The sequence below is a fragment of the Colletotrichum orchidophilum genome, assembly GCF_001831195.1.
Source record: "Colletotrichum orchidophilum strain IMI 309357 chromosome Unknown Scaffold_15.1, whole genome shotgun sequence".
NCBI classification, from domain to species: Eukaryota; Fungi; Ascomycota; class Sordariomycetes; order Glomerellales; family Glomerellaceae; genus Colletotrichum; species Colletotrichum orchidophilum.
In genome coordinates this window covers 283,591-307,201 of record NW_019172971.1, presented here as the reverse complement: position 1 = coordinate 307,201, position 23,611 = coordinate 283,591, and the positions used below count along the sequence as shown (strand labels likewise).

The window sequence follows — 23,611 nt, the reverse complement described above, 5'->3', positions numbered from 1 at the left end:
AACCATCGTGTGAGCCAAGCCTTTCTCTGACGACAGGGGAATGATTTATGAAGAAAACTTCAAAAAGGAATCTCCCTAGGACCAGAAAAGTTACCCTAGATTCCATCTCAATCACAAAAGATGCAGGACGGTGATCCTGTCCAGCGAATGCGTGGAGGCCCCAGTCGTCCTCAAAACCATCATGATACCTTACAGGGTTACTACGTCGTGGCCGACCGTATTGGCAGCCGTTGGCAACCACACTTCTTGATGCGCTTCTGCGTCTCAGTCAGCACGAGCGGATCCGATTCTGACGATGAGATCCCAGTCAAAATCAGCGTCGATGGTTTAGTGGTAAAATTCTCCGTTGCCATCCAGCAGCGTCGGGGAGCCGGGGGTTCGATTCCCCCTCGACGCATTCCTTTTGCTGCCTCTCGACTCCGTCCTCTTTTTGGCCCTCCGTCCCACCGTTCGGGCTCCGGTACCTCGCACAACGGAGGTTCAACATGCCGACGGAGGAGAGTTGTGGTGGATGACCGAGATGAGGAGCTCTTTCTATACGAGATGTATGGGTTTCAACCGATGGGTATGCGGTTGCCTTGGTAGAAATCCGAACATAACGGACCGGTCCGAATCGAAAAAGTGCCTCTTGAGTCAGGATGGTGTAGAAGAGTTGCATTTCCACCCCGCAATCTTGAAATTCCGTACCTATGGGAAACCGAGGCAGACATAGATTCGAAGCCCCTCCCCCCTCCTTATTTGTTACGCCATAGGGGATGGAGTGCGCCCCAGGGTATTGGACTTTGCATATTACGGACCCAATGAATAATGCTGATCGGACCTCATCAATGAGGAATCCTCTCGGAGACGAGGCTGGTCAATTTCGGTGTCTGAAATTCTCGAGGGGGAATGTTAACGTGGACTTCATGTTGGAGGGGCTGATTTAGGCTCTGCATCAGGACAACTGCCGACCTGACTCAGCAGAGATGTCCGGGGAGATGATTACCCGATCCGCGGTTCCGTGGAATTTGGAATGGTCAGCCCCCGCCATTCCGCGGTCGTCAGATTAGAAATCTGGCGCAAGGCTTGGCGGAGGGGTGGTGTTCCAGGGGCGGTGCGAGGAAGTCTCGGCAGCATATCCGTACACTACATACACTAGAAAACCGCTCTCTTAGTCTCCGAAGAATTGGACCATTCACAACTCGCGAAACCCCTGCGCTAGTTCCCACCATGACGCATACGACCTCTAGCGCATTTTGGCCTGCGACGCAGGACATGGCTCCGCGACGGTGAGACCTCTGGTCTACGGACAGCTGGCCGAGTAAAAGGGGTCGAGCCGAGGTAAGTCGAGAACAAGAAAGGAAAAAGCTAATTGTTGGAAATGCTGACTTGGTGGTGAGCAAACTTTGATTGGGTGTAACGGTCGCCAATGGCATATCCTCTTGGGCCCCTCCAGGTTACATTCTTTGGAAACTTACGAGGCCATGGACGCAGAGAGCCCGAATGCCGAGTGGGTAACGTCGTTCATCGTCCCATGCGAGGGCCGAGGTGACGTGGGGAATAACCACATCATTACAAAGCAATTGGTTGCGGGTTTCAGAGCGGTGGACGTCAGTTGCTCCGCTGTTGCAGAAGGCCGAATAAACAGGCAGAAGAAGTGGGCATGCCGTGTCGAGACATACAAAAACCCTCAATCCTCCCGCGTAGTTTGGTGACATCAGGGTAGACACTATATCGAGATTTAACTCATCAAGAACAAAGCCAACTCACAGGTTTCGTTCATCCCCTCATCAACACTCTGCACCCCGAGTTTGAGACATTTCCCCCAAAACAACACAGACACAAACCCCAAAGATGGCGCCCACGAGATACGCCGCCGAGGCCGTCGACCCCACACCCCTGGCGGAACCCCTCAAGTTCGAGTTCTCGGGCAAGGTCGCCAAGAACCGTTTCCTCAAGGGTGCCATGACGGAGCGCCTCTCGACCTGGGACCCGAAAACGCTTGCCAACCGCGGCGTCCCGACCCCGGAGCTTGTGAACCTCTACCGGCGCTGGGGCGAGGGCGACTTTGGCGTCCTGCTGTCTGGCAACGTGATGCTCGACTACGACCAGCTCGAGGCCGCGGGCAACCCCATCATCCCGCTCGACGCCCCCTTCGAGGGCGAGCGCTTCGAGGGGTTCCGCAAGATTGCCGAGGCGGCGAGGGCGCATGGGAGCTTGTTGCACGCGCAGCTCAGTCACCCTGGACGACAGGTCGAGCAGCGGATTAATGCTAACCCCATCTCGGCGAGCGATGTCCAGCTCGAGGGGGATATCATGGGTATGCGGTTTGCGAAGCCGCGCGCCATGGAGAAGGCGGATTTTGAAAAGGTGATTGGCGGGTTCGCGCACGCGGCCGAGTACGTGTACAAGGCTGGTTTTGACGGAGTCGAGCTTCACGGCGCACAGTTAGTTTTCTCATTTCTTTTTGTGCCTGTTACTGCGTTGTCCGAGGTATCGTGAGCGACGACTGACATTTAACAGCGGCTACCTCCTCGCGCAATTCCTCTCGCCGACGACGAACAAGCGCACGGATCAGTACGGCGGATCTCTGACGAACCGGGCGCGCATCATCCTCGAGATCGCCGACGCCATCCGCGCGCGCGTCCCCGACCCGTCCTTTAGCATCGGCATCAAGGTCAACAGCGTCGAGTTCCAAGAGGGCGGCTTCTCCACGGAAGACTGCCGGGACCTCTGCGCCGCGCTCGAGGCGCACGGCTTCGACTTTGTCGAGTTGTCCGGCGGGACGTACCAGAGCCTCGCGTTTGAGCACAAGCGCGAGTCGACCAAGAAGCGCGAGGCCTTCTTTTTGGATTTTGCGGAAAAGATTATCCCGCAGCTGAAGAAGACCAAGGCGTACGTGACGGGCGGGCTGAGGACTGTGCCGGCCATGGTGGAGGCGCTCAAGACGGTGCACGGGATCGGTCTGGCGAGGCCGGCATGTAACGAGGTTGACCTGCCGCGAAAGATTATTGCGGGCGAGGCGTCGGCGGCGATTGATACGCTGCTTGGGGAGCAGGATTTTGGGCTGACGAATTTGCTGGCCGGTACGCAGATGAGGCTCATTGGGCGGGATCGGGAGCCGTTGGATGTAACGCAGGAGAAGTACAAGAATGTGTTTTTGCAGTCGTTGGGTAAGTGGGCGGAGGAGATGGGGAAGAACGAGGACGGAAGCAAGTATGGATATATTGATATTGAGGGTTTGGAGCTGCAGCCTTTTGGGAAGCCGTATGTTGCGTAGGGGAGCGGTAGATATGGATATGATGGATGCGTACAGCTCGGCGTTGATTCGTTGATAGAATGGTAGAATGAGCGGCGTATACAGACTAAAAGTAGTTAAATGCATGCTTCAGTGTCAAATGATTGGCGCTGGGTGGAAGACGCAGCGATGAGTCGGGGTCATTGGCTTGCATACACCATTATATCTCGAGTGCATTTCTTATCTCTCGTGTTGGTGGTCCAAGGTGCAACCTCTTGGTGGAATATCAGCATGATGACTAACCTGTCACTCAGCTGCAGACACACAGACATGACGGAAACATCAGATCATCAACATCGGACGCGACGAATCCTGGGTGGGCGGTAACTTTAAACTACCAAACTCAATTGCAGACCAGGAACTCCTCCACATGCCCGCGGTTTATCTACCCAAAGACAAAAACACTCTTGCAACCTCCGGCGTGAAACAAACGGTGGGAGAAAGAAAGACAATAAAAGAGACAGAGGGAGAGAAAACCAAGGTGAGTCCGACAACAGCGGGCGGGCAGTGACGCTGGGTGCCCCGCCTTCAACCCGAGGCGTCGCTCCCCCCTGAGGCATCCCTGTCTGCCCGCTTTCTCCACAGGGACCTTCCAGGCGCTAGGCACTAAATTCGGCCACTGGCCTGTCATCAACCGCCCCCTATTGGCAATCTCGTCCCAACTCGCCGTTACCCTCGTTCTTGCCGGCTCACCTGCCACCTTTTTTTCTGCCTCCTTCACCTCCAGCTGCCACCACGCCGGCCGCCTCTCTTTCGGAGATAGCAGCAGTAGTAAATACATCAACACCAGCAATGCCGCTGTCGACTCCCTCAATCGCTCGACCAAACCACACTCGCTAGAACCGTCCCGACCAACCACATCCAAGTCAACAATGTAGGCCCTCTCCTCCTCTTCCTCCAGGCGAAGCAACTCCAGCTAACCTCCCCACCTCCAGGATCGAGCCCTCCCTCCGCGTCCGACGCGCCATCACGGCAAACGACGCCCTCCTCGTCAAACGCATCCTCAAATCCCATCCCCGCCTCCTCCACAACCCAGACAGCTCCCCCGAAGCCCTCTCCAACTCGAACCTCCACCTCGCCGCCTCCCTAGGCCACCTCGGCATCTGCAAAGTCCTCGTCAACCTAGGCCACGAAGACCCGGACCCAGCCCTCAACGAGCACCACCAGACGGCTCTGATGCTCGCCGCCGCCGCCGGCCACATCGACGTCGTCCACTTCCTCTGCGAGCGCACCCCCAACGTCATCCTCCGCCGCGACATACGCTGGCGCGACGCCATGATGGAAGCCAGCCGCGGCGGCCACGACACGGTGCTGCAGATTTTGCTGACCTACGTACCCGAGGGCGCCCGCGCCGCCGTCCAGAGAGCGGATCTGGACGGCAACACGGCGCTGCACTTTGCGAGCAGTAACGGCAACCTGCTCGTCCTGCGCACGCTGCTGGCCGCCGGCGCCGACGCCGAGAGGAGGAACGTGTGGAGCTGGACCGCCATGTCGTACAGCGCCACCGTCCAGGCCGAGGTTTACCTCAAGGGGCTTGTTACCGAGGTCGAGCGCCGCAAGATGGTGCGGCAGGAGGTTGAGCAGCTGAAGCACTCTGTCAAAGGGGCGGCTAGCATCAAGGGTGGTGCCGTGCGCGTAGTCGAGGAGGACATCGAGGTTGAAGATTGAGGCGCTTTAGAATGTGAATGCGCTTGGTTCTCATTTTGCCGAAATTCTTACACATCTGGGCCCACGACAGCCTGCGGATTTGCTATTAACAACGCCAGATTTTGGACACCTGGACGACGGAACAGTCGGAGCTCAGAGCTCCTGGGATTAGTGCGGATCATTCACAACGCCCCACTACGCTGCCAAACCTCCGCACCACGATACGACGGGGTAAAAGCTACCCGATGCTATCCCGCAGCCAGGAAAACGCCACTGAGCTAATGGTCTTGCTACACGAATGGTCACGTACACAAGCATCGGTGGCATTACACAAACTCACCCTCAGCATCTCCAGTCGACACGATGTGGCCGCGGGCTGTTCTTTCTTGGGGGCCAATGAAACTAAACGAGCCTTGGTGGAGGCAGAGTCAGCTCGACGTTCGCCGACGATGGTGTGCTGACACCGTTGATTATGGTCAGCGACATAAGTCAGGGTCAAGACCAAGGTCGAATTGCCTACTCAACTCCTCATCTCTGCCTTCTTCTCATGATCTCAACCAGACCTCGTATGGCAGAAGAGCAAGCCAGTTTGTAGGTGCCAGTCCTGCGAGAGTGGCTGCAGGTGTTGCTCACATAAGACCACCGAGAGCTTAGGTCCCTGAATCACTAGCCACACCCTGCCACAACGGGCGCCACATGCCGCTTGGCATGTAGATGAGAAGCTCTCTATACGCAGCTACCCAGATAAATACATGATAACTCCAGACTATGCAACTTCGCACTCAGACTCATGTGACTTGCCGAGGAGATTGTTGAGGCAAATCTGAGGCCCTGTCATCAATCCACTTACAAGATTGCACCATTGCAGTGATTCACCGTCGTTGGCCCTCACCCAGCGTATTCATCTCAACTAGGACGGACTCAAGATGGGTCTGGTGAGTTGCTGGCCGCGCATCACCACAAAGTGACGTTTCGTCGTCTGATGAAACACCGTTGGTGATGCAGCGCATCTTCTAATCTCATCTCTCGCAAGCTTAAAGTCACTGATTCACACCTCTACCCAACAGCATATAAATCTAAGCCGAAATCTCTGGCCAAACTCTTCTTCGTCAACTCACTCGCATTCGTAAGCACACAGACAGTCTTCAAGCTTAACTTGACCATCACCCAAAGACCGACTCTTGGTATTTACCCCTTTTTTCCTCAATCACAAATCGATCCCAGTCACCGTGGCTTCTCATCAGTCCCCCCTCGAGGAGGAGAGACCAGAGTATCTGCCATACCCGGCAACCAAGCTGATCATCGCGCAGTACTGGCACTGCTCGCGCAACCCACCGTTCTGGGGCTACCTCATCGTCGGCACCTTTTACGACCAACACAACAACATTGTCTGGAGCACCGAGATCTTTGCCCTTCAGCGTGATACGCGCAGCGACCGGGAGGAAGACACGGGGCAACTCATCTCAATTCCGGACTCGGGTGAGTCACTGTGTGTCCTGCGGAGTGGTTGTCATTCACTGCCAGTCAGGCCAGAATTTAGCTTCGTCTCGACAGTGCATATAAACCGCTGTTGATATCTTCCATTTTGCTGACATTTGGCTCTTACTCTGTACAGATTCAAATACCAGCCAGGACTTGAACGATATATTTTTTCGCAGCCTCAACTTCGCTCAGAATAACAGCACATACCAATCAGCACACGTACCGACGTACGAACACCAAACACACCCGCACCAACTCTGGGACCCGTCGCTCGCAGGCCCCGTTCCCGGCAACTGGATCACAGCATTCGACCACAGGCTCGGAAACTGGGTACACACTTGGCAGCCAGACCATCGCCGTAATCAAATCTGAACCTACCTGTACCCCACTCCCTGACAGAAACATACTTACACCGCACCAACAATGTCCAACCCCGTCAACGGCCCGGACATGGAAGGCCGCCGCCCGCCCTGGGGTCCCCAAAACGGCGTGCCCCTCCCGCGCTGGGGCGAGCCATATATCCCGCACGGTGGTTACGGCGCACCGGCGGCCTACGGTAACTACTATTACCCGGCCCCCACTTACCAATCCTACCCCGTCGCACCCGCCACCGCCGCCGCCCCCTACCCGGGCTCCACAGCCTACGCCTGGCCCGGCGCCCAGCACCAGCAGGGGTATTACCCGCCCCCTCCACCAGGAACTTACCCCTTCCAACCAGGCGGCCAATCCACCTACGCGGCGCGCACGGCACAGGGTCTCCCGGCCCTCGACCCGCGCAACCCGGCCGCCACACTCTCCAACTCGACGGGCGGAACCGGCTGCGAGCCGGGCTACAACTACTTCTTCCCCGCGGCCCATACAAAAATCCACGTGTTCCGCACGACGACGCCGCCGTGGCAGTTGCCGACCAACGCGCGGATCCAGTTTTCCGCCTTTCACGTGCCGGTCAACACGACGCTGGCGGAGTTGCTCAAGGGATTTGGGGCGACGAATGCGAACCCAAAGAAGAACAAGTGCTTTGAGATTGTGCAGGCGGGGAACGGGAGGTGGTATAAGGGGTTGTGTTTTTCGGGGGACGACAAGGAGATGATGAAGAAGAGTTTGGCCGAGGTTGGGTGGGATGCGGGGAGGAATGGGGTGGCTGGGGGGAAGCCTGTTGTTTGCGTTTGGCTTGTCAAGGATTGAGGGACGGGACGGGGGTTATACAACAGGGTTTTCTTTTAGCAAGCGCGGAAAACACTGAGTACTGAGTTGACGGAGATGTGGCTTGGTGATTGGGGAGTTGTGGTTTGAAGAGGATTATGAAGGTTGAGATAGGCGGTTGCGGGTTTGTCTGTTGTGAGATCTTGGGAGATCTGCTGCGTTGGGGGTTGACTCGTTGTGGCCTCCCTTTTCCCTTTCTCTCTTGTTTTTCCCCCTTCCTAGTCTAGCAGGTCTGTTTTTTGATTGGTTTTACTGGAGTCAAGCATCTTTTTTATTTTTTTAAATTTTTGAGCATTCCATTGTGAGCTTTAAGGCTTTTCCTGCTGGCACTTTTGAGCAGTGCGCTTGTTGAAAATAAATTCTTTCTGCTCAAGCCAAGCCAAGGTTGGAAAAGTTTCTTATGTCCGCAACGTCTGATAGATGCGAGAGTACGGGAATCGAAATGTAACTGCGTTGACTTGGGGAAACTTCAGAGCCAAGATTGAAGAAATGAGAGCGACAACCAGCATGAAGAGTTCTGCCTACCCAATTTGGCTTCTTGGCCATCTCAGTGTAGTCCTATTGGCGCACCTTTATTGAGGGCAAGGTGGAGGGGGGGCCATCACCAAGACTCTCTTCTGTCGCAGCCATAGTTGGTTTTTGGAACCATCAGAGTTGCTGCAGGAGAAGAGTTTTCACCAAGAGAGAGAAATCCATGCTGCGGACACCCAAATATTCATTTTAGTAAAGTGTTCCAAATTTCAACAGTGGACTCGCTCTCACGCTAATAGATGCAGGCGAGTAAGAACAACATCTTTTATAATTGAAGGATGTGGGGGGTTTGGAGAAGAGAAGAAACAAAGAAAGAAAGATACCGAAACAAAAAGCAAAAGGCAGAGTCAGGCTCTAACCTCTACACTTCAGCGAAGGTAGGATGGCCGTGAGATGATAGGCTATTAACCACTCGAACTCTCCGACCACTTTCCCTTTCGGCTGATGATTATACTGATCGAGTTTTCTGCATATTGCCCAAACCGCGTGCCTGCCAGGGCGGGATGGCAGCCTACTTCGCATTAGATGCCAGCCAGATTGATTCGGGTTGACAGCACAGTATGAAGCGGCAGGGGACCACCAACCCACTTATGTCCTTGAGTGCAACACGGCCCGCAACCTTAATTTTGACGACCGTGCTGACATAATCCAGCCGTGTCAGTTAAGAGGGGCCTCGTCAAAAGACATGTAGATCAATTGCGTAGGGCATGGCAATGAGCTCCGAAGCTGCGATTTGGGATCAAGACTGGGCTGCCAACGCTCAATGGCGGCTGTTCCTGCTCAAAATCTATCAGGGCTGTTAGTTCTCAAAGGCATCTCTCAGGGTGAAAGCATTGACAAAGTCGACTCGGTGTGTTTCAAAGTATGCCTGGTAGATATGTAAGTCTATGGGAGCTGCCCAGCTTCCTATTTCATTGCTGCGGTGCTTTGACATACCCGCATATTCTGTTGATTTTCCCGGACCAAGATTCTGGCTCTAATTGCCTCGTTACAGGATTAGAGCTGAGCAGCATTTGCGTCGTGGTAAGCACCACTGCCGTACACTAGGCCCAAAATCAATCAATCTCCCTTGATAATCAAGTATAGCCCTTCTATATAACATCGTTCACAGGCTAAAAAGGCGAACTGTAGGCGGGCGTTTGTCGTGCCTTGCTAAAGCTCCTGTAATCAAAGTACAGCTTTAACTCCTCCTTCAGACTCTTACAATAAGCATAGTGCCAGCCAGAAAACACAGTCCCCGTGTGTATTTGAGTTAATAAGTTCTTAAATAATTTACTAGTGAAACAAAATCAAAGGTCAGCCATTTAATAAGGGCACATTACTTTGCGTTTCTCAATTCCTCTTCATGAATGCAAACTCTAGTTACTCGCCACAAGGGAGCTTCATAAACCCACTTTAGAGCAGAAGAGACTCTGAAAATTCACTTCCTCAGTATGTGAATCGTAATCCGGGAATTTTTGGAATTCCAGATTATATCCGGCAAGAAAACGGGAAATGCTCCAGCTTAATCAGACTGTATCACGCACCCTTCTCTTCCCATTTAATCGTCCCGTGTGCTAGGAGAGGAATTTGATATCAGCAAACTGGTTTTTGAGCCTAACAGCGATCTTGATCTTGTTAAAGAGCCCTCAAATTGCCTTCTGGCTTCATCCTGAAATGATACGGTCATTCTGTCACTTAAACGCCTCAAGCAGCTGCGAGATGTGCCAAACAGGATACTGTTCCTCTCACACACTGCATGTTTCCTGATTTGAGTGGTCTTTCGAGGCGTAAGGATCGTCGTTGAAACACAACATTGCAGAAAAGATACTCCAATACTATCCGACCCGCAAGACTTTCAGCGGGAATCCAAGACCGCCGACAAACCAGGACAACATGTCTAAAGTTTTGCCCAACTAAGAAGAATACGTTTGAGGCTAGAAACGCACGTAATAAATGATTTAAAAACAGGAACTCACTCTCTATTGGATATTCTTCAAGTCCAAGAGATCTTGGAACCAATCGAAAATCACCTGGTTGTGCTGTTTGAAGGCCCCAATACCACAATGCTCGCCGATCCCATTCTCTTCCGTGAAGTGATGCAAGTACGCCCAGTCACCCAACGCCTCCGCGAGAACAGCCGCCTGACCCTTGAAGAACAGATCATTCTGCGCATCGCCAATAAAAACGGGTGTCCGGACCTTGTCCACCACGGGTTCCATGCGATAATCCAGAGACAACGTCACAAAGCCGTACGCGGACTCCGTGTTGAACGCCCACATGCCGTGTCCGAGACCCCATCGCAGCGGAGTAGGAACGCTAGGCTGGAGGAACCGCTTCGTATACTCGTCAAAGGCCTCTTTATCCCCCAAGTCGTGGATGGCCGTGAATTCAGTGCCCAAAGCGGCGTTTACGACGACCGGCCAGTCCCAGACTCCGTCGACGGCGAAGATGGCGGCTAGGCGGTGTTCAAAAGCTGCGGATCGGGGTACGAGGTAGCCTCCGAATGAGAATCCGAGGAGACCGATAGAGTCCGGATCGACGACTTTGGGTTTCTCGAGGAGCCAGTCCACGATGAGCGTGATCACTCGCTCCCAGTCGTAAATGAAACCGACCTCCTAATAACGGCGAACGGAGGGCATGCCGGGTCCTTCATAGGTCAGAACATTGTAGCCTCGCTCGAGAGCAGCGGCGCCAGCGGCGCCAACGGCGTGATATATTTCCTCCTGCTACCCGTCGTAGCCATTACCCATGATGATTGTCGGGCGCTGCTTCTCCTCGTCGTCGGGCGTGAACCAAATACCAGGGATATCAAAGCCAGCCGTTTCAATCGTCACGCGCTGATTTGGCACCGTCAACAGCGCGAGGCCCTCGTCGAATGCGGCAGTCTGGTTTCCCCAAAGCTCGTAGATGCGGGAATCGGACGCGTCCTCATGGAGGTAAAAGTCCGCGCTGCGAAAGTACGTCGCCGCCGCGAAGAAGGCGCTACGTGCGGAGACAGGGAACTTTGCCTTTGCGATGCTCTTTGCGCGGTCGAGAACACTGTACGCGAGACTGGAGAAGGAGCTGGCGTAGCTTGCGAAATCGCCGGGGATGATTTGGTTGGCCGTGGTGAGGACCTCGCCGAGGTCGGCGCCGTCGTAGACGGATTGGCTGAGGGTGCGGAGGATTCAAACTGGAATGTGTGGTCAGCGCTGAGTTGGTACATGGAGGAATCGGTACTAGCCATAGTGGGTGGCTTGTCGTGGGTAACTTTGCTCTACCATGTGCTGGAGGTGGACCCTCCTGGATACCATTGCTACTTATATAAGTAGTCTAAGGATTTCAAGTCTCAGCCGTAGATTTAAACAAGACCACTTTTGGTTATCAGCAGATTAGCCCCGCAGTCCTCAGTAAATTTGAAGGAAAGACGGAGGTTTGTGGGGGCTGAATCCTCCCAAAAGTGCAGTTGATCATCTCATTGCGAGGCGGACAATGTAACATCAGCAGAGACATATTCTGATTATTATATCTGACAATGGACACCCAGTACTAATAAATCAAATCAGGATTGCAGCAGTCGAGGCAAAGCTAAGACGGAGCAGTTGAAGGGATTGACTGATCTAATGCAGGCGAGTGGCGGGTGCTCCCGAAGGATCAAGAACCACGAGGGGAAGACTTGGCGTAAGCATTGCGTCGTCTACCATCAGAACCATCGCACATTATCGAGATGGGAATTTGACTTGAAATATAATGGTTTGTCTCAATGAGTCTTGTACCAACTCTGATTGATGCATGACATGGCGTCAAAGTCTGCAAGATGACCGAATTTGCAAGTATGTGACCTTTTCCCTTTCATGGTGTTACGGGGTGGATGCCCACCTCCCGGCCCGTAGTGTAACCAAACTACAAATCAGTGACTTGTAATTACGTACCTTTCATTAATCAACACCAGGTTGGGCGAATAGCCAATTGGTTAGGTGTGCTGGTAGCCATTGTTGCCCACATAAGTGGGCCAGCCCTTCATATACGGTCAACGTCAACCTCACGATTGTTGAGTTCTACATTCACCCTGGGCAAAATTTCTTGATTTGGCCAGCTCTAGGCACATAGGAAAATTCATACATGATAGAGACTCGGTGATGGAGCAGAGGAAGCAGAACCTGGGCCTTTTCTGACACTGAAATATGTCAAAATTAAGTCGCAATCGCCAAAGCCATGCTTGGTGGCAACTTGAGGTGATTCTGTAAGGAAAACACTGTGAAGGTAAAGATGTTAGGACATGGTTTTGCAGCCAATCAGCGAAGACACTGCGTGATAGAGAAATATACAAAACCGAGACCAGCACAAAATGTGCAAAGCAACACCTTTTCGGAGCAGTTTGGAGCAGGGTGTAGCCTGTTCGCGACTTCCCCCTTGCAATTTCGCAACTCACGGGCCGCCTAAATGACACATGCAGGAGCGGAACCTAATTGCATGGTCTCAACTCTCAAGATCGATCCTCTGTACTTTCAGATCCAGGGCGCCAGGGCTTGATCTTCTCTCCTCTTTAATATGACCTAATTTTCCCTCTGTTTTCGAAATATCCATAAAAGCGACGAGAACAGTGGTCTATACCTTTGACAGTGTCTCCTTGATTTCGATTCCAGGATGAGTCAGCTAGCGCAAATGCAACCCATGAAGACGCGTTGAAATTGATGATTGGCGATGCCCTTTATTCTAAGCCAACGCTTCCCTGCGTGTTGGACGTCTATAGCTCAAAAAGTTGTAAAATAAGTCGTTGTAGAAAAAAGGAAAATCCAGCAAGGATTCGGATTTAGGATGGATTCATATACAGTCTCGTCATAGCACCTCAATAATCATGAATCAGTTAATTTGAGAACCCCGCTTACCGGGATACTTTGGAGAAAACTCAGAGTAGGGTGCCACGCATTGGCCTCCAGCATCACGAAAATGGCTATCAATTAGAGGTCTTGGAAGTACTGAAGCTGGATGTTACTGTTACGCAAGACATTCAATTCGCTGCCTGATACTGGCAATATTAATATTTGACGCACTTTGACGGAAGACTTGCCCTTATTCGGCAGCATTGGCGGGGTTCAGAGTCTTTGGTCTAGCTTGTCTTACTTGGCCAATGCTAAGAGGCGTACAACTGCACTCGCTCACATCATGACTCAAAAGCTCCGAACACTCTACGCTCTTATTCTGTACAGGGAAATCCAAGAAATACACATGGCGGTCAATGGAAGCTTTTACCCAAAGTTTTGTAATCCCCAGAATAGTTCCCAAGATAGTCCTGTTGGCAATCTCGTCACACGCATTTATCTGAAGTACGTCTGTGAATCTGACTTCCACCGCAGCGAGTGTTCTACAGACCACACCTGAGAGACTCTCAGTGAACACAAAACTCGTGATGGTCTAATATCAATCGACTTGTCTTGGAGATAACATGAACCACGAAAGCTTCGTTCCGCGGAGAAGTCGAAGACGCGAGTATGGTGGTTCGAGGTTGGAGTCAGATCTGTGCCCGAGCGTTTGGGGTTCGTGCCAAGACTTTGACTAGTGCCACACATCTTTCGAGCTTAATTACCCATGCGAGGTTTCACAGTAGGAGCTTTTGCCGCCTTTTCCTATTACAGCCGAAGCTTCAAGTCGGTGAATCCGAAAACACCGACGTGTACTTAGAAACCCCATGTATCTGAGACTGCTGAGTAAAGTATCCACTGAGAAACCCCAGTGTGCCAGCCCAATTAATGAATTGAATGTGAAGGTTGTGTTTGATTATTTGACCTTTTTGCAAAGCACATTTAATAGGCCAATGATTATTTGATAGGTTTAATTTGTAATGAAATTGAACTGTTTCATATCAATATGTATACTTTGAGCGTTGACTATGTTCTATGAAATTTGTGAGTTCGATATGTTATCTTATTGTCTTAATGTCCTTAATGTACTTACTTACAGACACTTAGTTATGATTTTCGATTCTTTGAATGGTTTGGCGCGCTGGACCCCCTTCATCAGCAGATGACGACTGTGACTCCATTATAAGTGCAATGTTAGACCAGAAGTTTACATGTACCGTACGAGATATTCAACCTGAATTCTTTCCTCATCTATATAGCCTATGGGTCACAGGGAATGACTTTCGGCCACGGCCCGAGCATGAGTCCATTGTCTGCACAACCTTTTGACAAAGCTTGGTGTGTTTTAAAGTCGGAAGAACGGATACAGCATTTCTAGTTACCCAAATCATTCAGCGACAATGACCAGTAGTTCCGCTAGACTGAATACTTACACCAATGGAAGGGAGCACTGCACCGTTTACTGCTTTGCAGAAGTTGTCGCTCGGGGCTATGTCTCCGTCCACTGTCATACAGTAGTACGTCCTGAAGTCATCCATGTCCTGTCTGTGTGTTGCGCAAAACGACTTAGGATGAATACGCAGGATTTGATGGATCTCGAGCTACGGAGATCAAGACTAATGGGAAAACACTCACCCGAAGACAGTAGTTAATAGGGATAACATAGTAGCTACCAAGGTGATGGAAGAACGCATTTTGCCTGTGACCTAAGTAAAGATAAATATGTCTCCAGAATGTGATGTATCTGTTGTAGAGATCTAGAAGAAAGTAGAGCAGTAGCGTTTGAGAAAGGGTAGTCGATCAGTAGTTTCTGGATCGTTGATGGCCAGCCACCTAAAAGCGAATCTAGGGAGTTGGTCATGCCGTGTTTATATGCCAAACCCAAAGAAAGGGAGAAAGTATCAATTTTGACCCAAGCAAAGACTTTTAACCACCGTGGCCGAGTGTTCGGGCAGAGATTCTATCTGCCCATCCGTACCGGCCCATAGAGCCCCTGAAAACGGGGCTGGCTTGGAGAGACATTGACTCATGCACACGCCCTTATAAAGGTATTTGGGCTCACCAGTGATTTAAACAAAACCTGTTAGTTTAATTACTCCTTTCTGTCTGTCCATAGCAGTGACCCAGAAACCCAGAACTCTAGCTTTCTATTAACCTTGATTTATTAAGGATGACTTCAATCTGTCCGGGTGTGGCGCCGTCAAGGCTAAGAGCTATGGCGGTCATTAAAACTCAAGAGGAAGATGCAAGGCCTAGGAAGTGAGCTCAATACGGAAATCGCGATTTCATAATGCGGAAGAACACTTATTTGCATAGGACCCTGAGCGCTAGGACGGTAAAGGCAGAGAGGCCCGGCTCCAACATGAAGTGATCGGACCCGTGGAGGTGTCACGTGGCTGCTGCATCTCCTTCCATTGTTCCATTGTGTACTGTGAATCAAGAGTCAATTTCTTGGTTTACTCAAAGTTCAATGTCCAAGCGAGAGCGAGGCATGACGCAAGAAAACTGCCGTAGGCAACGTCGGGAACGGAAGAGGAAGAACACGAGTCAGGTTGGCCAGCAAACCATCATCATACCGTTGCATGGCGCGTTTGACCAAAACTCTATTCTTTGAGAGTTGGAGGTTTCTGTTCATCACCGCTTGGACATTCCGCGCAGACGCACAGCACCAGCATGCCACGTGCGGCAGCTGTTCATGAGCGCGTGCGCGATAATCCCCAGATCTCCATACATGAGGGACAAGATCCGATTGATCCCGCCCCCAGATGCTAAAGTTTCCCAAGCAATGCCCATCTTTCCCTGTCGCCCCGTACCGTTTCACCAAATTCCCCATCAACCCCTCCCGCCTCACCGTACGGAGCGCAATTTAATCCTCAACAAGGACATATGCGCAAATAGTTGACGGAGCTTCGACCAATTCATCGTCGTCAACGGCCTCTAAGCATTCATCGCGGGCCTCCGTTGCGCCTTGTCTTCCCCCTACCCGCTCGGCAAATTTGGGACAGGCTTCTCCAGACTGGGAACTGACGATTACTATCTTGATGGGGCCTCAATAGCAATTCGCGACAGCACGCAGGAGGTGGAGCCATGGAGTTGGAAAGCGTCGAGGCGGTGATGCGCCGCGCAAGCATCAATCACTCACCGGAGCCTCTCGCCGGAAAGGTTGTCAGTATCATTGTCGCCATGCTATCAGCCTGTCTACTCGCCAGTCTATTTGGTCAGTGCTTTCAAACCAGACTTGGAGTCATATTACATGAGCTAACACGATTAATCATAGTGATGAGATGTTTATCAGTAAAAGACTGGAAAGCATTGCCGTGGACGATGTGGCGTAAGCAAACCCAACAATTGAATCGAAAGCCTTGTTTTGGCCGGTGGAATCCTACTGACTATCGAAGTCGTCGTATTCATCTACTTCTTTTCATTTCTGTTTGTATTTGGCACATCCATTCTACAATTTGGATTTGGAGCAGACCTCAATTTTGATACTTGTTCGGCGGCCACCCTTTTCTGCTTGGGGGCGTACGTCTCAACAAAGGTAAGTTGGACTCATCGCCTTCCCTAATAATATTGTTGACTAATCGAGATTTCCAGCTGGTAAGTAGGCATCATCTGAAAGCATCGCACCAGGGTCTAACACGGCGAAAAGTTCATCTACCTCTTCATGGTGGACAGAGCAGTAAGTCACCTTCGACGACAATACCGCCTGCTTTGGCTAATCATCTTGGTAGCATATCATCAGGCAAACTAGAAAAAGCCGTCTCAAGTCGAAGCTATATATCTTCAACTCATTCGGCATGTTGGGTACGGTTCCAAATCCAGGCGATATACATCTTGAGTAACTGACTTCCGCCATAGGAGTATTTGTTCTGGTTGTTATCATGAACTTTATTTTGTATGTTCACGTTGACTCAGAGCTCGTCAGTCCTCTAATGAATTCAACAGCCGGATCACCCATTTCGAAGATGGAATTTGTATCATTGGCATGGAGAAGCCTGTGTTGCTGCCACTCATCTCTTTTGACGCGGCTGTAAACGTGAGTATTGTCTTCAGGGGCGTTAATCTTATATTAACATGCGCAAGGTCTATCTCACCATTTTATTCTTACTTCCTTTATTGAGTAAGTCTCTTAAGACATATTTATGTGGCGTGCATACTGATGGTGCTATGCTAGGTTTGCACTCCGTAAAGTACAACTTCTGGAAGCCGTGGACGTTGGACTGGCGGAATCGACGTATCCCCAGAGCTCCTCCCAATGTTCGACTACGGAGACTCGTAATACGCACTTTTATTGGATCTTGCTGTACCCTCTTTAGTAGTGTGACGTAAGGGATCCTCGTTTCTTTGAAAATGGAACTGGCACTGATGAATGGCAGAAATTTGACTGTTCTCATGGCCTTGAACGGCGAAGTGGCATGGCTATGTTTGCTTTGTTGCAACACCGACAGTGAGTATTCGCGCACTTCCTCATGGAGAACCGTTTTACTCAGATCTTCTAGTCTTCTTCTCGGCCCTGGTGATCAACTGGATCACATCGCCTGGCCAGGAGTCAACATTACGAACCTTAACACGTCCGTCTCGCGGCATCTCTTTACTCAGCCCGGAAGAAGCAGTCACTATCCCGCTTGACCCCGACGGCAATAGCTCGAGCGCGAGAAAGACCTGGGAACATCGAGGAACAAGAACACCGACGACGATAGGCCTTGAATCAGCAGAGGCACTTGATGATGATGATGATACAGAATTGGGCGGGCACCATGTTCGGGACGACGATGATGCGGGGGCAGATCAGGCTTTTGAAAGAGAAACGACGCACTCGGATGACGAGGACGATATCGACATAAGCGCTGCTGAATTACGAGGAGCTCAAAAATGAGCGAGACAAGTGCCTAAGGTCATGACGAATTTTACGAAGAGTTCATGTTCGGTTCATTTCTTTTGGGTTTACAGGCCACTAGACAGAAAAAGGAGTTGGGTACATGTATGGAAATGATGCGGGAATCGGTGTCATCACGGTATGATACTTATGGGACACAGTAAGGCGCGACTTGGGGACGTCGCACTACTGTATGGAAGAATACCTAACGACTTTCTCACTACAATCGAGATGCCGATGACCTGGGATATTATTAAAATGTGATGGACCAAGATGAGAGAGTTTCTGAAAGGTGACATGAACCCTCCCAGACCGCGCCCGCGCCTTGCTATCTTTTGTTAGCATATAGGCAGCTGGTTGCCCGCCCAAGACAATTAAACAAGTTTTCTTATAACTCATGCTCAAATTAAGAAGAATTCACCGTTTCAGCCGGTCCATATCTGTCCGGATACTTGAGTCAGGAATACGAAATGCAAGCGAATACCGAACGTTAATACCTGAAGTGTTGGTGGCGTGTGGGGCTAACTCGCAGACGGAGGTTAGCATCATGATGACGAACGATGTTATCCAACCCGGAGCCAAGACGGAAATGGAGATTTGTTAACTCTATTTAGTTACGCACCAATCCTACTGGCATCTTCCATCAGAATATTCGTGAGTCCGACACAAACGGCTTCATTCTCGTTCGTGTCTTCAGTAGTCGAACACATTTGAATTTGTCCCTCCAATCAAACACCTAGACAGATGTTGCAATATCCATATATCATCAATACCTCTACCGACTCATGGAAAATCCATGATGAGTCGCCCACAGAGTTCAGCTTATTTTATCCCCTTTTGGACATTCATACTTCAGAATCTCACAAGCGCCGGAACTGTCGCAGGAGCACCCAGGCGTCCCTGCAGTACGTCAGCACGCTCCGCGTCAAAAATACCATTCAGTAACGTAGGTATGACGGACCAGCCAGAGCGATGGTCGATACAAGCGCTAGCAGGGTATTGGAGAGTCGCATTTCGGACCGCCAAGAGGTGGGAATACGAGGACCTTAATATGCTCAAAGTTTAAAGGGAATATTACGTCAATTTCTTCGGGCGTTGCGGTGGCTCAGTCTACCAGGATCATAAAAACGCTATGTGAGAAGAAAGCTGGGCATAATACGGAGTAGAATATTCCGAGTAACGAATGGCTAGGGGATTTTGTGGTGATAATTTGATGAATACATGCGGCATCTATCAGGCAAGACTTTCCTCAGCAATCTGGGTTGTTCCGTTTACTTGTTTCTCAGAGCAGTCCAACTCAGAATTTGCTGCTATTGCGATCAGAGTGGAAATTCATTTGAAGCGCTTTCCGCTGACAATCAAACTCCCGTGATAAAAAGAAACAACAACAACGTGAGTTCCGACGTATGACCATGTGGACCTGAGAGGAAATTGCGTGGCAGCCATAGATAATTCTGGGGTACTCCAAGTTTCCGCATTGCGTCTAAGGACTTGGGCTGAATTTCTGAGACGACATGTTGCAGACAAGGCAGGATTTGCTACTTAAACAGAGACAACAGACGGCCACGAGTAGGGATACAGCGGACGAACAGTAAGATAAAACTACCGAGACACGGGGCATCTCTTACAGAGTTGCTCTAGCGAAAATGGCTTGAGTTAGGTGTCTTTTTTCTCCACGTTGCGTTGTTCGTACATGAACTTTTTCGGCCTCCCCTATTAGGTTGGTTATCGAGGCCAACATGTACACGCCGAACTGGTGGCACGGGTAGCGCCCGGGAATTCTCACAGTTGGCACAACCCCCGGACTCTGGCAAAAATCTCGAAAAAGATATTGGACAAGTGTTCCCAAGGCGACCTTGCTCATGTTTCTCAGGGTATACTTAAAGTAGTGACATCTACGGCATATCGAATCTGAGAATTGTTCTTCACATACTAGTAGACATCAATTTCGCCGCGAGGACATGTTCAGACCTAGGGGATTGAGGGATATCGGCCCTTGACTCCGTGTTCTAGTTGAGGTCCCCGAGCCCGAGATAGTCTATCATGGCCCCTGACTTCTACTTAAGATATTCCATGAGCATTCTCCGTGTCACAGACCTAGGGAAAAGAAACATGACGCCCATAGGCTAGGCACCAACAAGATCTTGTATCTGATTCCAGGAGCCTCTCAGTTCCATCTGGACGATCGAGGTCCTGAGAGGCTGGCTCAAATCAATCTGCGTAAACTACCGTAATGCCACTGAGGAATTTGTCACATGGACTTGACTGTGCCGTTCATGGCTGTCTGGCGGTTTGTATGGGTCTTTTTGGATCTGTTATAGATGGTGCTACCGAGCGGTTACTATGAAACCTTTCACAGCACGTACAGCCTCGCGGTCATCTGAGACGGGTTGTCGCGTCATCCACCGAGCATCTTTAGTTCCTTTTACTTTTCATTTTGGAATCGAGAGTCTATACTGCCTCAAAGATTTGTGTCATCACCGTTGCCGATGTCAACACTGGCCGTAGTCCTGTGCCTTATCGGGTTCAACGGCCGGGTCAGAAACCAAAAAAACGTGCTCTCGGTCTCTACGCAGCCTACGATTAACTGCTATAGATTCAATGGCAATGCCTTAGTCTACTTGAATGTATGAGATGCTCTCTTTTCAAAATATCAACTGACGGGATACCAAGTCAATCATTCAACTCCTAGTCAATAAACAATGTGTACTAGAGCCCATGGTCGTTAAGACGCTTTTAGTGAAAGAGCAAGAGATGCAACTGTTTTAACAAAAGTGGCACTTAAGTTGCTTTTGCCATTTTGTAAATAATTGGTTTTGTTAATGGACGCGAAAGAAGTCGAGCGATAACCGGGATCTTGATAGATCCATGTGGTCGCCCTAGGAAAACTTGGTATTATGTTGATGACCATCCCTTTGTGGTCCTGTCGCAAAATGCGTAAACTATGGAACCACCACAGTCGCAATGCCCTCGCCCAACTCCGCTTTAACGTTCCTTACTTCTACAAACTCTGTATGGAGGGAAGTACTACCGTCAGGCTTATCGCGTCTGAAAAACCCAACCACTCTTCCACGCACAATGTGACCATTCATATTCTTCTCTTCGGTCCTGGGCTCCGTCCAGATATCCGCCACCCTCTTTTCATTTGGCGGCAGAGGCGCCGAAGGGGAGACCGGGACCAGAGGCCGCCCTGCAGGGTCCAGCGAAATGCCGTGTTCCAGCTCAATGACCCTCCGCGCCACTGCAACCAGCGTCGCCATTTCCCACAGGTTCTCTCGAGGGAGCCCCAGGATGGGCATCAGCCTCAGCAAGTCCAGCCGCGTTTCCAGCTGTCGGCATGTCGTCGTGAAGAAGAACAGCATCGGCGTGTACCCAGTCTCAAACATAAACTTTGACGTTTTAGCGTGCACGCCTGCCGTTTTCGTGTGCTCGGAGATTTGGACAACCATTTCGGCAAGGTTTTTCGCTAGTCGGCTATAGTTTGGCAGGTATTTATCGTAGCCAGTCAAATTGTTTGTAAATGCCATATTCAGCCAAATACGGCAGCACTCGTATCGAGTGGAGAGGAATCCTCGCAGCATATTCGGCACGTAGTCCGGTTCCTTCGCGGAAGCCTTTGTTGTTGGCGAGGATGAGTATTTGCTTTGGTTGTTCAGCTGGGCAAACAGGACGTTCCACCGATCGAGCAGCTGATTGACGTATTCTTGCCGCGCTAGTAATTTCGGAGGAACGCCAGTTCCTCTTGGCGACAAGGAGCGAAAAGGGTACCCTTGCTTCATGAGCTGGAGGGTTTGGCAGTAGAGGTCGTCAATCATCAACTGAGCGTCCTGGAACGAGGAGAAGCTGGGGGGCATAGGGTGTTCCAGTCCGCTCAAGTCTGGGAAATCGGCCTTTTCGCCGCTAAAGAAGAAGGAATACTCTGTGAGGCGTCGGAAAAGTGGGAGGAGATGCTCCTTCGTCCAGGGGAACTCGCTGTGGGTATTTCGAAGCAGCGCCACCCCATGCTTGCAGTGTTTAATAGCGGCCTCGCGCCCCGACTGCAGGAACTCGATGCAGATGAACAGGAGACAGACGAGCAGGACCGTGGGGTGCTTGTCCTGCGTCTTCATGCCTATCAGCTCTCTCATGGCCGCGTTGTAGTGCCGCACGGCAAAGCTGTAGTCCCGCGGGGCAACAATCTCGTCGGTCCCGGTGTGGAACTGCTCATAGAGATCGCTGATGGCTAGGATGGAGTGCGTCACGGCTGGCTCGAATGTGCTGAACTGCATGACTATGTGCGTCCAGAAGTATGGATCAACGGCCCCAGAGAGGAGCGGACCCACGGCTTCGGCAAAGTACTGCAGAGCGCGGGTGTCGCTTGGGGAGCTGACTCCTGGAGAGGCGCGACTTGGCTGGACCGTCAGGACCACTGTCGGACCAGAGCCCGGGGAACTGGATGAGACATCTGTCAAGTCGGCGACGTGTGGATAGCCATCGCATTTGCGGCCAGTCGCAGTACAACGCTTGCAGGATGGTCGGCTCTCATCGCATTTGATCTTACGTACTCTAGCGAGCGTTAGACAACACGCCATTCATCTCGAAAACCTTATTCTCGGGTCGTCCCTCCCACGATCCAATCGGACGGCAATCGATGGAACTTACTTGCAGGTCAGACATCCCGTCCTCACCTTTCGGCTACCCTTCCGAGCCATAATTCCGCTAAAAAGGACAAGACCACCGGTGCGAATATCCGTAAAGGCTCGAGCCAGCCTGGTTGTTTCTCTGTTGGTCTCGAGTCCGAACCAGCCACTGACGTTGTGCGCGTGCCGGTGAGGGGCAAATGACGACCGTTGGACGCCCTCGGTGAGCGGGCAGCCTGATGAGAAAGAACTTTGGGAGTCCGAGGGCGAGGTGCAGGAATGCGAGCGGAGACAACCCGAGATAATATCTGTGCCCACCACGCTCGGAAAAGAAATTGTGGAATATGCCAGGGTGAAACCGAACCCACCAATGTGAGCGTGAGATTCCCAAAGAAACCCTGCCGTCAGCATGGGGTAGGATTGAACACTCCGCCGAGGACGGTGTAGCTGTTTGTCTAACCCATTTCGGGACTAACCGTTTTCATAAACAGGCTGCAAACGTGTAGGCAACGACTGAAAAGAAAAACGTCTTGGTGAGATGGTTGATCCTTGAAGCAATCGATGACGGGTGTACCCGCAGGTCGCTAAAGCTCATTGGGAAGGTCATGCTTCTAGTTGATTGGATCGTATGATGCATATTCGCTCCTGAGTTCAGATCTTGTTTTCTGGTTGCAAGAGGGTGGGTACCGGTAATTCGATAATTCACGGGAAATGCGAATTATGCAACAGCCTCTACGGAAAAGAAAGGTAGCAATACGATCCATCTGATTAAAGGCTGCGAATTCTACTTCCTACTTCTCTATAATTCCATGTCAGCCACATGACCCATGGAAACATCCCACATAGTTGGTCTCCCATGTGTCGCTTCTCTCCAAGCATCCGTAGATCTGACTCGCCCTGCGTACGCCACCAAGATGGCGGGTATCAGATCTTGCCTCCCGCAATCTTAAAGGCGGGTAATGAGCGGAACCACATGAGCGTCCAGTATAGTCGGGCCAACAGCTTGGCCGAAAAGCCATTCATCCCCCTCATGATAGGTTTCGCTAATCTCACCAAGAGCTTCTTTAGCTTGAGCCTCTGCTAAGAGCACCTGATCATCTTCCAGGGCATTTTCCATGTATTTCCTGTGGCTGGGAAACCCGTAAGCTTTTCA

General features: G+C 51.0%; 6 protein-coding genes across 6 annotated transcripts; 3 read left to right on the top strand and 3 right to left on the bottom strand.

The window, feature by feature from the left end:
* Positions 1–1,833: 1,833 nt before the first annotated feature.
* CORC01_02653 (NADH:flavin oxidoreductase/NADH oxidase) lies at positions 1,834–4,945 on the top strand (the record flags this gene model as incomplete). The annotated part of the gene is made up of 3 exons (XM_022614303.1): positions 1,834–2,426; positions 2,503–3,246; positions 4,213–4,945. 3 exons carry the CDS (start codon positions 1,834–1,836, stop codon positions 4,943–4,945), a joined length of 2,070 nt encoding a protein of 689 aa, XP_022479216.1.
* A 905-nt stretch (positions 4,946–5,850) lies between these two features.
* Positions 5,851–7,591, top strand: CORC01_02652 (uncharacterized protein; the record flags this gene model as incomplete). The annotated part of the gene is made up of 4 exons (XM_022614302.1): positions 5,851–5,859; positions 6,235–6,403; positions 6,540–6,736; positions 6,806–7,591. 4 exons carry the CDS (start codon positions 5,851–5,853, stop codon positions 7,589–7,591), a joined length of 1,161 nt encoding a protein of 386 aa, XP_022479215.1.
* A 2,510-nt stretch (positions 7,592–10,101) lies between these two features.
* On the bottom strand, positions 10,102–11,348 carry CORC01_02651 (uncharacterized protein; the record flags this gene model as incomplete). Its single annotated transcript, XM_022614301.1, has 3 exons — positions 10,102–10,706; positions 10,869–11,272; positions 11,326–11,348. 3 exons carry the CDS (start codon positions 11,346–11,348, stop codon positions 10,102–10,104), a joined length of 1,032 nt encoding a protein of 343 aa, XP_022479214.1.
* A 2,875-nt stretch (positions 11,349–14,223) lies between these two features.
* On the bottom strand, positions 14,224–14,501 carry CORC01_02650 (uncharacterized protein; the record flags this gene model as incomplete). Its single annotated transcript, XM_022614300.1, has 2 exons — positions 14,224–14,337; positions 14,397–14,501. 2 exons carry the CDS (start codon positions 14,499–14,501, stop codon positions 14,224–14,226), a joined length of 219 nt encoding a protein of 72 aa, XP_022479213.1.
* Positions 14,502–16,050: 1,549 nt separating this feature from the next.
* CORC01_02649 (uncharacterized protein) lies at positions 16,051–17,839 on the top strand (the record flags this gene model as incomplete). The annotated part of the gene is made up of 11 exons (XM_022614299.1): positions 16,051–16,180; positions 16,241–16,294; positions 16,362–16,501; positions 16,613–16,642; positions 16,695–16,767; positions 16,822–16,858; positions 16,909–16,999; positions 17,047–17,083; positions 17,138–17,288; positions 17,340–17,410; positions 17,463–17,839. 11 exons carry the CDS (start codon positions 16,051–16,053, stop codon positions 17,837–17,839), a joined length of 1,191 nt encoding a protein of 396 aa, XP_022479212.1.
* A 2,942-nt stretch (positions 17,840–20,781) lies between these two features.
* On the bottom strand, positions 20,782–23,575 carry CORC01_02648 (uncharacterized protein; the record flags this gene model as incomplete). Its single annotated transcript, XM_022614298.1, has 3 exons — positions 20,782–22,384; positions 22,481–22,913; positions 23,512–23,575. The coding sequence occupies 3 exons, from the start codon at positions 23,573–23,575 to the stop codon at positions 20,782–20,784; spliced, it is 2,100 nt and encodes a 699-aa protein (XP_022479211.1).
* Positions 23,576–23,611: the final 36 nt, after the last annotated feature.